Source organism: Rhipicephalus microplus, chromosome 4 (assembly GCF_043290135.1).
Source record: "Rhipicephalus microplus isolate Deutch F79 chromosome 4, USDA_Rmic, whole genome shotgun sequence".
Classification (NCBI taxonomy): Eukaryota; Metazoa; Arthropoda; class Arachnida; order Ixodida; family Ixodidae; genus Rhipicephalus; species Rhipicephalus microplus.
In genome coordinates this window covers 114,740,341-114,753,160 of record NC_134703.1, presented here as the reverse complement: position 1 = coordinate 114,753,160, position 12,820 = coordinate 114,740,341, and the positions used below count along the sequence as shown (strand labels likewise).

The 12,820-nt window shown below is 45.4% G+C and overlaps 2 protein-coding genes across 4 annotated transcripts; one reads left to right on the top strand and one right to left on the bottom strand.

Moving 5' to 3' along the window:
* Positions 1–80: 80 nt before the first annotated feature.
* On the top strand, positions 81–5,191 carry LOC119172301 (heterogeneous nuclear ribonucleoprotein 87F). 2 transcript variants are annotated; one of them, XR_012894949.1, is made up of 7 exons: positions 81–235; positions 1,022–1,240; positions 2,173–2,428; positions 2,540–2,947; positions 3,217–3,277; positions 4,259–4,324; positions 5,057–5,191. XR_012894949.1 is itself a non-coding variant. In XM_037423356.2 (6 exons), exons 1-5 carry the CDS (start codon positions 221–223, stop codon positions 3,246–3,248), a joined length of 930 nt encoding a protein of 309 aa, XP_037279253.1. In that variant the 5' UTR covers positions 81–220; the 3' UTR covers positions 3,249–3,277; positions 3,344–3,705. The 2 variants fall into 2 exon arrangements, 1 of the variants encoding a protein (XP_037279253.1); XM_037423356.2 differs by lacking the exons at positions 4,259–4,324; positions 5,057–5,191 and adding an exon at positions 3,344–3,705.
* A 1,258-nt stretch (positions 5,192–6,449) lies between these two features.
* Positions 6,450–12,104, bottom strand: LOC119172302 (Single-strand-selective monofunctional uracil-DNA glycosylase). Of its 2 annotated transcripts, XM_037423357.2 has the most exons (4): positions 11,678–12,104; positions 9,273–9,392; positions 7,231–7,398; positions 6,450–6,822 (listed from the first exon to the last, which is right to left on the bottom strand). In XM_037423357.2, exons 1-4 carry the CDS (start codon positions 11,990–11,992, stop codon positions 6,535–6,537), a joined length of 891 nt encoding a protein of 296 aa, XP_037279254.2. In that variant the 5' UTR covers positions 11,993–12,104; the 3' UTR covers positions 6,450–6,534. The 2 variants fall into 2 exon arrangements, 1 of the variants encoding a protein (XP_037279254.2); XR_005109938.2 differs by lacking the exons at positions 6,450–6,822; positions 11,678–12,104 and having other exon boundaries at positions 7,261–7,398; positions 9,235–9,371.
* Positions 12,105–12,820: the final 716 nt, after the last annotated feature.

Below are 12,820 nucleotides of genomic sequence, written 5' to 3'. Positions count from 1 at the left end.
TTTTCATTATAATAGAAAATAATAATTTATTTTATACATTATTTTTGTTGTAATTTTAAAACGAAACATAATTTTTATGGTTAAAAGTATTACTGATGACGTTTGCTCATATTATGCGCTCATTCGCCAGTCCCCGCAGTCGTGGCATTCTGACCGGGCGCTGGCGGTAATCGGCAGCGTTGTACTGTAGCTCTCGCAAGTTCTGAACCGGCAAGCGGAGATGGGTGCTCAAGATGTGAGTACTAACGATTTTGGTGTGGTCCGTGTATTGGCGATTCCATTTATTTGAGAACTCCGGCCGTTTTTAGCTCTCAAGCCTTCGATTTTGTGGCATCTGAATTGAGGCGTAGTAGGTGTTGCCATGCCTACCTTCCCCATGCCGGCTGCCGTTTTGCGCCGAGATTCGCAAATCTGTTCGTTCTCGCTGGGAGAACTGCAACTTCTCAGTTTCTGTGTCGTGTAGGTAAACCATCCGACGCAGGGCAAGCAAATGTAAAATCGCACTGACACTGCGTTCGCTTGAAAGTGCCCACGCCGGTAAGCTAAGCCTACTTCAACAGTACAACATGGCGGGTGTTCAATTTCCTTGAAAACTGATTTCCGAAGCCCTGCCGTACCCGTTGCCTGTGGGTTACAAGGCAAATGTGTGCGGGAATTAGCCCAACTGTGTGATTAACTAGCGGTCATGGTTTGGTTCCATGTGTTTCAGTAATATTGACTGTTTGGTCATCCTTTCTTTGTTTGGAGTAGGCTTAAAGCCGGTGCGGGTGCTGGAAGACGCGCACACGACCGATGCCGCCGGTGGGCCGACAAGTACGCCACGTCAGCCATTTTGGGCGCTTGCTTGTCGCATTCGTCCGCCCCCAAATGATTTTCGTTTGCATCGAATTACTCGCGAATGAAGTTTGAATGTTCTGGCCGACGAATACCGGTCCGTAGCCTCCGCGTCCGTTGCTTACTCAATCGCGGCGGCTTTTGATGCCGGTTCCATTTTACAGATTTCGCTTTGTTCTCTTTTCAGAACGAGAGTGAACCGGAACAGTTCCGCAAGCTGTTCATTGGCGGCCTCGACTACAAGACCACGGAGGAGAGCCTTAAAGGCCACTTCGAACAATGGGGCGAAGTCGTGGACTGCGTCGTCATGCGAGACCCCAGCACGAAAAAGAGCCGTGGCTTCGGCTTTATCACCTTCCGTCGCGCGCACATGGTTGACGATGCGCAAGCGGCGCGACCTCACAAGGTTCGCGGCGCCTTTAATTTTTCCGCCCATTTGTCGGCGTCCGCACTGTTCTATGTACGCGATATTCTTGGAAAGTAATTAAAGCCTATAGCGTTCCCAAATGGTAAAATTCAACTGGATTAACCTCTATAAGCAGGGACACAACGTAGCAATGTTTAAGCCACTGTGGCCCAGATTTCATTTTGCAGTCGGATCAATGGCGCGAAAATTAAAGCCGGGCAATTTTTTTCGTAACCTATTATGGAGAGGTCTAATCGATTTGTTTGAACATGCATTTTTTTACACTTGGTCTGTAATTTGCATTAAGGTGTGCTTTCCCACCCTGGCAGATATATAGCCTAAAGAACTTGATGGAGTGTGTGCACAGGTCCCCGACTCGTGTGCAAATTGTCTGTTATCAAGGCCCTTAAAACCCTTGAACTTCGAACACGTCCTTACAAAAAACAACCTTGGAATTTTTTTTAATGCTCGTTGACATATTTATCGAAAGTTTTCATTACTGAACTTTCTTTTGTTCGAGTTATGAAATGTGGCCAACAAACCGTGCCAATCTTTATTATACCCATTCAGCAAACTCGTTAAGCAGCGTTCACTGTACACGTTGTGTCAATGACTGAACATTGCGGCATGTGTAAACATCTGCTAAGTGTGGAATTTTTTTCTTACAAGGTGACCAATTACAAGCCCTACATAGGAGAAAAAACTTGTAATATGCACTTTGAAGATGAATGGCCCACCAATAATAGTAAAATGTTTTACACCATTTTCCTACTGACATCCGTAAAAAAATTTGTACCTATGTACTGCCTCATTGTCCTCGTAATGCAGTGAATCATTTCCTGCTATTGTCTTTTCTCCTTTGAAACCTGTACGAACCGTGCGGATGGGTGTCTTATGTGCAGTTGCACCATGACTCTTGATTCCATATGCAGGTCGATGGCAGAGAGGTGGAACCAAAGCGGGCTGTTCCCCGTGAGGAAGCCGGCCGACCGGAGGCACAGGCCACAGTCAAGAAAGTCTTTGTCGGTGGTCTCAAAGATGACGTTGACGAGTCCGACCTTAGAGACTATTTTTCACAGTTCGGCAACATCCTGTCCGTCAACTTGGTCACCGAGAAGGATACTGGCCGCAAGCGTGGTTTCGCCTTTGTTGAGTACGATGACTACGACCCAGTGGACAAGATTGTCCGTGAGTTCCCCCACTTTCCTGCACTTGTGATTGCCTCTAGTGTTCTTTTTTTTTTATTTTGCAATCGGTTTTGCACGCTCTCACTTACATTGAAATTATATTCTCTTTTAGTGAAGCGCCACCACATGCTGAAAGGAAAGAGGACAGAAGTGAAGAAAGCACTTTCTAAGCAAGAGATGGAAAACCTCAAGAAAGACAAGCGGCCTGCATTCCGTGGTGGCCGCGGAGGTCGTGGTGACGGCTGGGAAGGTGGCTACGGCGGTGGCGGATATGGTGGCGGCGGCTACGGCGGCGGTGGATATGGCTCCGGCGGAGGCGGCTACGGTGGTGGTAGTGGTGGCTACGGCGGTGGAGGCTGGAGCCAAGGTGGCGGAGGAGGCTATGGAGACAGCTTCAGCCAGGGTGGCTGGGGAGGTGGCGGTGGCGGAGACTTTGGCTCCGGCTACGGCAACAGCTACGGTGGGGGACCAATGCGTGGAGGACCAGGAGGCTACTCGCAGCGTGGCTCTGGCCCGTATGGTACGTTTTGTTCATTCTTGGTGATGAGCCTGTTGTGCTATTGGGTCAAGTGTTTTGTATGCAGGAAGGACAACTAAATTTGAATTAATCCAGATGCACCATTGAGCCCAGAAATCCGTTATGTCAAAATAATTTTTTTTTTCACGTTTATGTAGCTACATAGGCCAATATTGCTAGTGAATCTTAGCAAGTGCACTTGCTAAGATTCGCATTTTCTTTCACGGGTGTGGATATTTGGACTTACAGGGTTTTTTTTTGTTCGTTTCCAGGTAATGGCAGCGCAGGTGGCTACCGGAGATAAACATTCACTCATCATGTTTTTAACTGGGGGTAAGTATGCACAAGCGGCTACGAGTTGTGGGCTTGGGAGTGACTGGTTATGTTTCCGACCCGCAGGGTGGCAGGAAAGCTTTGAGAGGGCAGAGCAGCCAGGGCTAGGCAGTGCAGCTTGGTCCGAGCTAGCTAGGCAACCGGCTAGCCCAGGTCTGGAGCTGTGCCAGCAGCAGCTCAGGCAGTGAGTGTCCTCGAGGAAGAACAGCCAGCTGCAGCACATCACATTCAACCCCGTCCTCATCACATATACGCGCCTTTGTGTCTATACCATTGTATCTCTCTCGCATCTTGTCTGTGGTCCCCTAAAACGCAACAGCGCTCTCTAGCCAGAGGAAGCACCCGTTGCTCCTGTAGATGTTGTCTTGTAATTCAAGTCTCTGGGTCAATAAAGGCTAGTGTTGTAAGACACAGCATCTAGTGCACAAGCGAGAGTCGTGTTGTTTTGTCTACCCTGAGCCTTAGTCGGTCTATCCCGTAAAGAGCTAGGCATGGCTGCCGGAGCTGGCCAAGGACTGGAGCTCGCTTCTGTCTAGGTGGTAGACAGGCGTGGATAGCGTAGCTGAGAGGAAGTCAGCTGCAGGAAGGCCATTACGTAGGTAAGCACAGGTTTCTTTACATACTGGGGCTGCTGCATGCAAGGGCAGGGTAACCCTTTCCGGTCGGCCAACCATTCCTCCACTGCTGTCTGGTCATTTTGGCCGCATTCGAATGGCGCCATCAGCTTTCGCTGATGTCTTGGAGTGATGTGCAATGCTACAGAATGTCTGCCCAGGAATTGTATCTAGCAGTCCTTCCCTCCAAACCTGGTCCCCCTGAGAATTGGCAAGTAGTGGACCGGAAATGGTTAAGGACTGGTGTCCAGTATTTGAGCCAATTTGCTTGGTTCAAACTTTACTTCCACAGTATGAAAAGAAAAATGAGTCCATCTAGTTATGGGCTGCTCTGAACTTGGAAGTAATTATTTTGCTTTGCCCTCAGTTTCAACAAGCTGCTGGCCTTGATGTGGACATGCAGTGCACAAGTTGCTGATGGAGCTGGCAAAAGGTAAGCGTTCTGCTCAGTTTTTCCTGGTTGGGGTACATGTGAATACATAAATTAAAAATGCGATGTCGGTATTTCTTCAATTAGCATTTTACACTGCATTGCTTTGTTGCACAGGCAATCATGTATGTCGCATCTTATGAAGGTATGCCCACAGATGCAGAGAGTTCTTCGATATATGTTGAGCCAAAAGCCTACATTGAGGAGCGAATATTTTATGCATGATGGTAAAGAATTTCACTATCCCGACATCTCGGAATGCTTGCTTGGCGAGCAAACTCGATAAAACAGAGCTGGTGGAGATGCCACCCTGCGACACTTGCACCAAATACCATGATGCGAGAAATTTTGACAAAGTACTGGCTACTGCGCAGCTGCTAATTGTAAATCTGTGGGCACTTTTGACTTGACATATGACAGAGTAAATTTCATTGTGCCAATGCCGTAAACACCAAAAGTACACTTTGAATTTTGCCAGCCATAGATTTGGTTTAAAAATGAAGTTTCAACCTTGATCTTCTCCACTAATAATGAACGTATGGTAGTGCAACATGTTCTGAAAGTGTGGTTTGTCTGTCTGAATATTTGCTCGTTTCTTTTTGTTGTCCCTTTATTAAGCAGTGTAACATTTGGACTATGTAACTGTCAATTCAGATCTGTTGAGTCAACTTTGAGACTGGCATACTTGTGCACAAAATAATTTCTCTCCGTCGCATAAGTTTTTTTTCTTCTTAGATTTGTTTGCAGGAGCTGGAACCTCCTGTAGATGCCCAGCAGGCCCGCTCTACCGGACCGTAAAATGCACAACACTCTGCATTTGTACAATCTAATAAAAGGTTCTGTGGCTGCATTCCAGAACCACTGGTCAAAGCACGTGTTTGAGAAGCTCCTTGGTGGGTAAAGGTTCAAAAAAAAATGCTGGCTGAGGCCTAACTTCAATGACTTGTAAGCTGAACTGATGTGTGAACGTTCTGCAAAGTTTGATCAAAAGCTTAGCCTTTTCGAAGCTGTCATTCCTAGGAAGATGGGGTAACTTGGCATTTGTGCAGCTTGAGGGAAGTTGGCAGGCAGATATGTGTGAACAATCTGTTGCACTGGGCTACTATTGGTAACTCTGCCTTTCTGGGCTGCACATTGTGGCATGAAATGTTACACCTGCCCAATGCACTGTGGTGTCTAAAGCAGTTTTTGTTCAAATAGAGGGGGGACACAATGATGGACATACTATGTAGGTTCTTGTTCTATAGTTTCATATGCAGTATTCACACATTTTGCACCTTCAAAAAATTAATGGCTCACTGATGGGCAATTATCATCAGAGTGTTAAATTTGGATGGGCTGTACCACTTTTTTTTAAGTAGGTCCGGAAACTGTCGAATGTGTGTGCTGCAAGTAGCATAAAAATTGACTATAAGAAATTAGACACCCACACCAACTATTGGCAGACAAGTGTAAAAAAAAAAAAAGTAAGTTACAGTGGCATCTGTGGGAGGTGGCCAGAATTCACTGCTTTTGAGCACAAAAGTAAGCTGCTTGTTGGGAGAGTGCTCAAGGTCTTGAGGTGCACTGCAAGGGAGAGGAGAATAAAGGACATGTAGAGCTGGTTGCTGTGGAATCTTGCAGGACTGCTTTATCAAGGACACTGTACAAGTTGTACTACCCCCTCCCCTTTCAGAGTCCATACCTGCGTAGGCCAGCAAGGATGTGGTAGACTGTGCGGAGTTCGCCGCGTGCACATAATTCCCTTCAATGTCTAATTTGTGACACCACCAAAACAAACAATTGTTTCAATTTTCCAGTGTATAATGGTAACCCGTGATTCTGCAGTCGCATTATGAAAAGTGCAACTTTAATGCATATGTTTAGGTATGTTGCGACTCCAGACATGCCACAGGACCTTGCAACCATAAATGTTCTTCAGCACTACGTAACGTGTCATGTGCCGCCTCCTAGATGGCTACACACGAATAAAAAAATTATCCATACAAGATTAAGCTGTCATTAAGCACTCTACCATCACTTGGTTCTAGCATGGAATACCTTGAAATTTGCACCAGATTTTCAAGCTGAAAACTACGTTTCCCGTGAGTGTTTGGCAGCTGGCATTAAGGGAGAGACTTTTCATGACTTGCTTGCTCAAGATTTTTTTTATTGGTATGTTGCACATTTGCACCACTTGACAGTTGAAGGATATCAGTGAAGTCTTAACAGGTTTACTCAGTAGTTTTCGAAGCGGGACAGAGTTCTGCACTGGCCCTGTTTGCAACATCGGGCGAGATTAGTCCAAAGGACTGCAGCTCCGAAATTGCGAGTGTATGCCAGCCACGGTTGGCCTTTGGGCTGGCAGGGCTTGGGTGGGTGAGGCAGAGCACACGAGGGGGCTCAAAGCAGCTTACAGAAATTGCTGACAGGGCTCTGTCCCTAGCATAGCATCCTATGCCCACGATGGCCTCTGGTCTCAGCAGCTTCAAGACTGACAATAGGGCTGCGTCACATATAGCCTGCAAAATACGCTTCAGGTGAATGTGCGAAAGGTTTCGTCAAGCATGCACAATGAGGGAGTGCGACTTGTGTAAAAATGAAAGACCATCACATTTAGTGAACGACGGCGTTTCATTTAATGAAAGCCTTGGACAAGTAGACCAGGACTACGAGAAGAGAGAGAATTTTTTAGCTATAGACATTTCCTTAGGGCAAAGCCCTCAATTCATGAGCCCCTTGGTTCTTGCCTGTCCATGCACCCACTGGATGAGTTGTCACTAGTTTTTGTAGTTAATCATTACGAGAATTCATCTGCCACAGCTAAAAATGTTGGCTAAAACCTCCTCTGTTCGTTGCAGTGGCTTCAGCTATTGGACTACCACTGCGTCAAAAAGACTTGTACAGCAAGTATAAACTGCATGTCGTGCCTGAAGATGCTGGCGCGCTTCGAGGGGTAGCTTGTTAGGTGTCAGGTTGGCACCGGATGGTAGCAGGAACGCGAGGGGACAGTAGTTGTGCACAAACCAGGGACCTCGAAGCAGCTCCCCGCCAGCAGTGATCTCCCGAAGAAGGCCCCAGAAGCGATGGCCGCTCACCTGTGCCATGCATATTGCAAGACATTACAAGAGCATTGCACTGTTTTTTTAATGTATTGTGTCATCACGATAACAATAACTAATCTATACAATGTGCCTGGCTGTAGGTGTGCTCGGGGGTGCTCACTTCAGGCAGGGGCTATCTTAGTATGGGGCAGACTGTGGCCCCCTTCCTATGTGATGTTTCTTCACCCTCCCCGAGCACACATACGTGTCTGCCAGCATTTCATCACCCGCACTAAGTCGTGACAGTACCTCCACAGCTGCGGCATCTTCTATGCTCGCTGTTTTCCGTTGCTCACTAATAGGTTCACAAAATTAAGAGCCTCGCAGTTTAGTCATAATTCCAAGGAAATTCATATCTAGGCATAATGTTTATGCTACTGCTTACAGAAAACACCTTGAAATTTCAATTCCTACGAGCAGCAATTCTCACGCGATGCACTGGTGAAGTCTGCAATTGAAAACGGCTCCATGCAATACACCCACTCTGCTTGCTTAACCTATACTTATTTATTTATTTAATACATACTGCAGACACTAAGTGGTCCAAGCAGGAAGGGCACGTCACGCATACCACAGGCGTAATGACGTACATCATACGAAAAAACACACTGTTTTACACGCTACAATACACTTCGTTATGTAACAACATCACGCTTCGCTCTATACTCTACAATAAACTTCAATATGCAAAGCAACAACACACCCGGTTCTACAACACTACATTACACTATGTTCCACAATACAAGTAGTAACTTACGCCAAACAACGACAATACATTGCATACCTCATACTTTACAATACGTTACACATACGTTACAATGAATGAGGTTTGCATAACTTGTTCCAGTCCGACACTGTTCGCGGAAATTGTGTTGGTGTTGACTTAGCTTTTATTGAAACTGTGCTTTTTTCTTTTTCTTTCTGTCCTCATTTTCCAGCACTGCAGAGCTTTTCAATAATGTCTTGAAAACTCACCCAAGCTTACGTGCTTTTAGGAATTGAAAGGAAATATAATTTAGACCTTGATGGACAACAGCATTATTCGTAATAGATAGTGAGTAGAATATAAAAAGTTTCGGCGCTGCATGAAGCCAAGCATGATTATCAAAAGTTGCTTGCGGTGTTGGCTAATCTGAAGGCATTCACTTGGCGGAGGTGCAGGAAAAAGTAGCTGAGCCTGCGAACACATGAATGACTGGGCTAATATTGAAGCAAATGACAGCGTGGAGTTGGAATTTCGGGGTTCGGGACAAAAAAACAATAAACCAGACATGAAAGGCTTTTTCACCACTATGTATGCTCATGCACTACACCTCATAATCAAATTTTCACTTGCTGGGAAAGTCTGCAGTGACCAAGACGATCACAGTACTGGAAGCAATCTCCGGCCATTAAGGCCATGATGGTGTAAATTGTCCAGGCAGAGGGTCTTCCTTCGGAGTAGGCACTCGCCACTTGCGTCACTAGTTTCGAATGAATGCTATGCAAGAAGCAGCCTTTCCTGTTGTTCCACACCATCCCCTATGAGAGACAGCTGTGCTATCAGGCCAAGTGAAAGCTTTACATTCATTACTGGAAGCACCACTGCACTATCATCCCTGATGATGGCCTTGCAACTGTTATGGATGCTTAAGTGGTTCCCCACATTCCCCAAGTTCTGGCATTTGCCTGCGACCAGAGAGTCCTTCGCTCTTGATATGCAGAACTATTCATCATGAAAGATGATGGGTGTGTAAACCCAGACACAGTAGAACAAGCCAATACAAATGCTGGCATTTGTGTTTAGTTCTAGTGTCCATGGTTGCAGGCTCTTTCACGATGAATACTTACCAACAAGTTCAACTTTGTTCTGAGGAAGGACTACCTGCCTCACTTCTGGTGCAGCCAAGGCCCAACACGGGCCTTCGAGGATGCTCATGCTTTGGCTTGGCTACGTGGCCTTGGATCCCCAGCCAACCAACGACGTGCGCAGTATCACCAAATGGCACCTGCGAAAAAAAAAAAAGCAATGCTCGTGCGTTAGCTGTAAATGCTGATATAACACAATCAACTCTGCGAGTGGTTGGTGCACATGAAGACAGAATCAATGATGAAAATTCATACTGGTTCAACGACAATTTAAGTTCATCACACAGTCGCTGTCATGCGAATGCCTCTTTCTGCTCCTTGTCACGAGATGTTCTTTTATTTTCAAGCTAGCCAGCCAGTCGTGGTAGTCGTTCTGCTAATTTTTGAGGACTCATTTCCTTGCTTGAGAAAACCTTAATGGGAACTTGCAGTAAATGGATTGTTTTCAGTGTGTTGTAAGCTGTAACATTTGTGATAAATATCTGAATGAGGTGGTCAAAAAGACAACTTGCTGCAGTCAGGGACTGAACCTTCGCAAGGTCTACTTGTGCATTTTCTCTTTAATTAATGTGCATACTGTGTTTTTCAACTACTACATGAAATCTTCACATAAACTTTTGCTTTATCAGTATAGCTCTTTAGGCACTTCGTTATGTCTCTTCATATTTTGCAACATAGAAAACTCATTGTAATGTTTTCTGTGCTGTTGTATGAGAGATGAGGTCTTATTTTTGGTCGATGGTTTCTGTCCAGAGTTGCGTGTTCTGCAGTGATACATAGTAAAAATGTTTCATGTGAGTGCAAGATTTTGCATTATTAATGATGTGTGCAAGTTCTTGCCAGTGGGGCCAAGGTGAATCACTTTAGAATGTACACTTGCACATAGAGTTTCCTACGCGTAAATAGAGAGGGCTCTGGCTCTGCGATTGTTCTGCGACCATGAAAAATTATGGGTTATACTTATGGGTTCGTGCTTGCGGGCAACAAACGCACATGCAGCTTCGTTCATTGCTGTGTTTTGGTTTTGTTTGGAATGAAACAACGAACAAACCGTTCGGAACATCGTGAGCTGATTTGAAATGGTGATTCTAAAAGGTGAAGCGTAACTGCCGAACACTAGGCAGTTGTTCTTGGCAACCACGCGAAGCCAGAAGAAATATCAAGTACGTACAAAGGTTAGGCCAATCCATGTATTAGCCCCGCTGCGGTGGTCTAGTGGCTAAGGTACTCGGCTGCTCACCCGCAGGTCGCGAGTTCGATTCCCGGCTGCGGCGGCTGCATTTCCGATGGAGGCGGAAATGTTGTAGGCCCGTGTACTCAGATTTGGGTGCACGTTAAAGAACCCCAGGTGGTCAAAATTTCCGGAGCCCTCCACTACGGCGTCTCTCATAATCAAATGGTGGTTATGGGACGTTAAACCCCACAAATCATCATCATCAATCCATGTATTACCCATAAATCTCATGCTCATTGAAGCGCCATGTGTTGCAGCTCCCACAGACACTAGCACCAAACTGTATTCACTTGCATCCCCTTCAACAATGATAAATTCCGAGTGTGTCCTTTGTGTGAAAATAGGTACGAATTGCATAATACTATGTATGCTGCAATTAATGTGATTATGAAATGTCACATTTACAACACAAAAAAGTAAATGACAACACGACCTCCCAACTTGTTGCTTTGAGGTAGATGCCATAGTAGAGCTTATAAAAAAAAAAAATTCTATGTCAGAAAACCTACCCGCAATTTTATTAGTGGTAAAGTTCTTATGCAGCTAGTTAAGAAAAGGCACATTAAGAAACGGAGCACTTACAACGTTATAAATACACAGATGTGGCAGTTGCTAAAGATGCCCTGGCTCATTTTGATAAAGTTGCAAATGTTGGCAACTTCATCAAATAGTTAATAAGCATATGCTTATTAACTGCAACATACTGCCACATGCACAGGCATGTGCAGCCGGGTGATTCTTGCACCTGTAAGCCGTCACACTTGTTCCCCTTAAGCAGAGGCTGGGGCCCCTATTTCCTATTTTGATTCCACACTGTTGCAATGCATACTGGTGCCATATTAACTTAACTACATCTGATCGACGCCATAAGTTGGTTATCTCAACGTCTACCAGCGAATTTCGGTAACAAAACTGGAGCTCCTAGAGCTAACGGTTCACAAGACTGTTCATTTCAGCGTGACGCACACTAATTCTTGCTTTAGCAGATTAAAAGACGCATACAGCGAAAGCACTACGATTACACTGCTTACGTCAAGTACGCTTACTAACACCTCTTATCACGGTCCTCAGGTAAAGTACTGACAGCTTTAAACGATTATCATTAGCGGATGTACTGCGCGCACTGATGATTTCGAACACTATTAGGCGGGGTAACGAACAAGTACAGGCAGAAAAAAAGAAAAACTGCACCCCGTTCTGGGCCATGCCGAAGGGGCCAGGGTTCATGCCAAGAAACAGCACTGTCTTTCTGGTCCTGCAGTATTTACGCACGTAGCACTCGTGCGTTTCGCGGGCGTATTCCAGGGGATTGTACACGTGGGAAACTTTGGAGCTGTACGGAATGTGCGAGAGCAGTTCGCTTTGCTTCCGTTCGATGGCGAGGAAAGCGTTCGCAATTTCGTCGCCGGCGGCATCACTGCAAGCCATGCGTAATGCTGGGCAACTATTGCTGACAGTCGATCGTGTCGCACTGAAGCTTGACACTGCGCACACACTTCTTAGCATAGAGTTTCATACAAATGAAACTCCGTAGCACCCGCTTCAGTACACGCACAGAGCAACGCCTTGCACAGAGCTAGCCGTGGAGCTAGCTCACGACAACAAACACCATAACACGAGTTAGCATGGCCAAATCAAGCCCACAAAACAATCAACTTTAAATTTGACACATATTTTTAAACATATTTACGATATATATTAGTACAGTGACAATGTTTACAAAAAATATAGTTAGTTTTTTTATAACAATAATGTTACCTAAAATAGTTCGTCTGATTGCCGCTGCAAACCAATAGCGCTAGTAAACACACTAAAACAGGAAGCTTAGTTGAACCATAGCTCTCTAATTTGGTCGAACACAATTTTTGTGCTCCTGTGCCATAAACTAATGATTATTTTTGAATATTGCTTGTTTTTCGGTCAAAGAATATATTGTTGTAATTATTGTATTATACTATTTATTCTTTTAGTTACAAACGCACCGTTTGCTGCGGTAGGTGTTTGGTGGTATTGCCAGTATTATTCTAGCCACCCTACCCGTATTACTCTACGGGTATATGCTGAGCCATGACCTACTACACTCCTGACCTGTTCAGATAGCGGGGTTCCTATGGGAGCGCGTGTCCCCGCTCTCGTTCAATCGCTCGCCGTAGGTGGCGCTACCTATAACCTGTTCGTCTGCTACTGTGCGGCCGGCAGGAGGGCGACGGACTGATACCATGCGTCTGCTTCTGTGACAAACTGCCTATACGTGTGATTGTTTTTTGCTGAAAAGGCTAACGTGTGCTATGTGTTACATTTTAGTAGTTAGGCTATACTGGTTGATTGACTTCT

Excerpts from the sequence above, each read along its gene's own strand:
- LOC119172301 (XM_037423356.2), top strand. Across the intron at positions 1,241-2,172 it reads AAGCGGCGCGACCTCACAAG|GTCGATGGCAGAGAGGTGGA; the intron begins GTTCGCGGCGCC and ends TTCCATATGCAG. Across the intron at positions 2,948-3,216 it reads GCGTGGCTCTGGCCCGTATG|GTAATGGCAGCGCAGGTGGC; the intron begins GTACGTTTTGTT and ends GTTCGTTTCCAG.
- LOC119172302 (XM_037423357.2), bottom strand. The coding sequence starts at position 11,992 with ATGCTAAGAAGTGTGTGCGCAGTGTCAAGCTTCAGTGCGACACGATCG. Across the intron at positions 7,399-9,272 it reads TTGGCTGCACCAGAAGTGAG|GTGAGCGGCCATCGCTTCTG; the intron begins GCAGGTAGTCCT and ends TGCATGGCACAG. Across the intron at positions 6,823-7,230 it reads AAGCGCGCCAGCATCTTCAG|GCTATATGTGACGCAGCCCT; the intron begins GCACGACATGCA and ends CGTATTTTGCAG.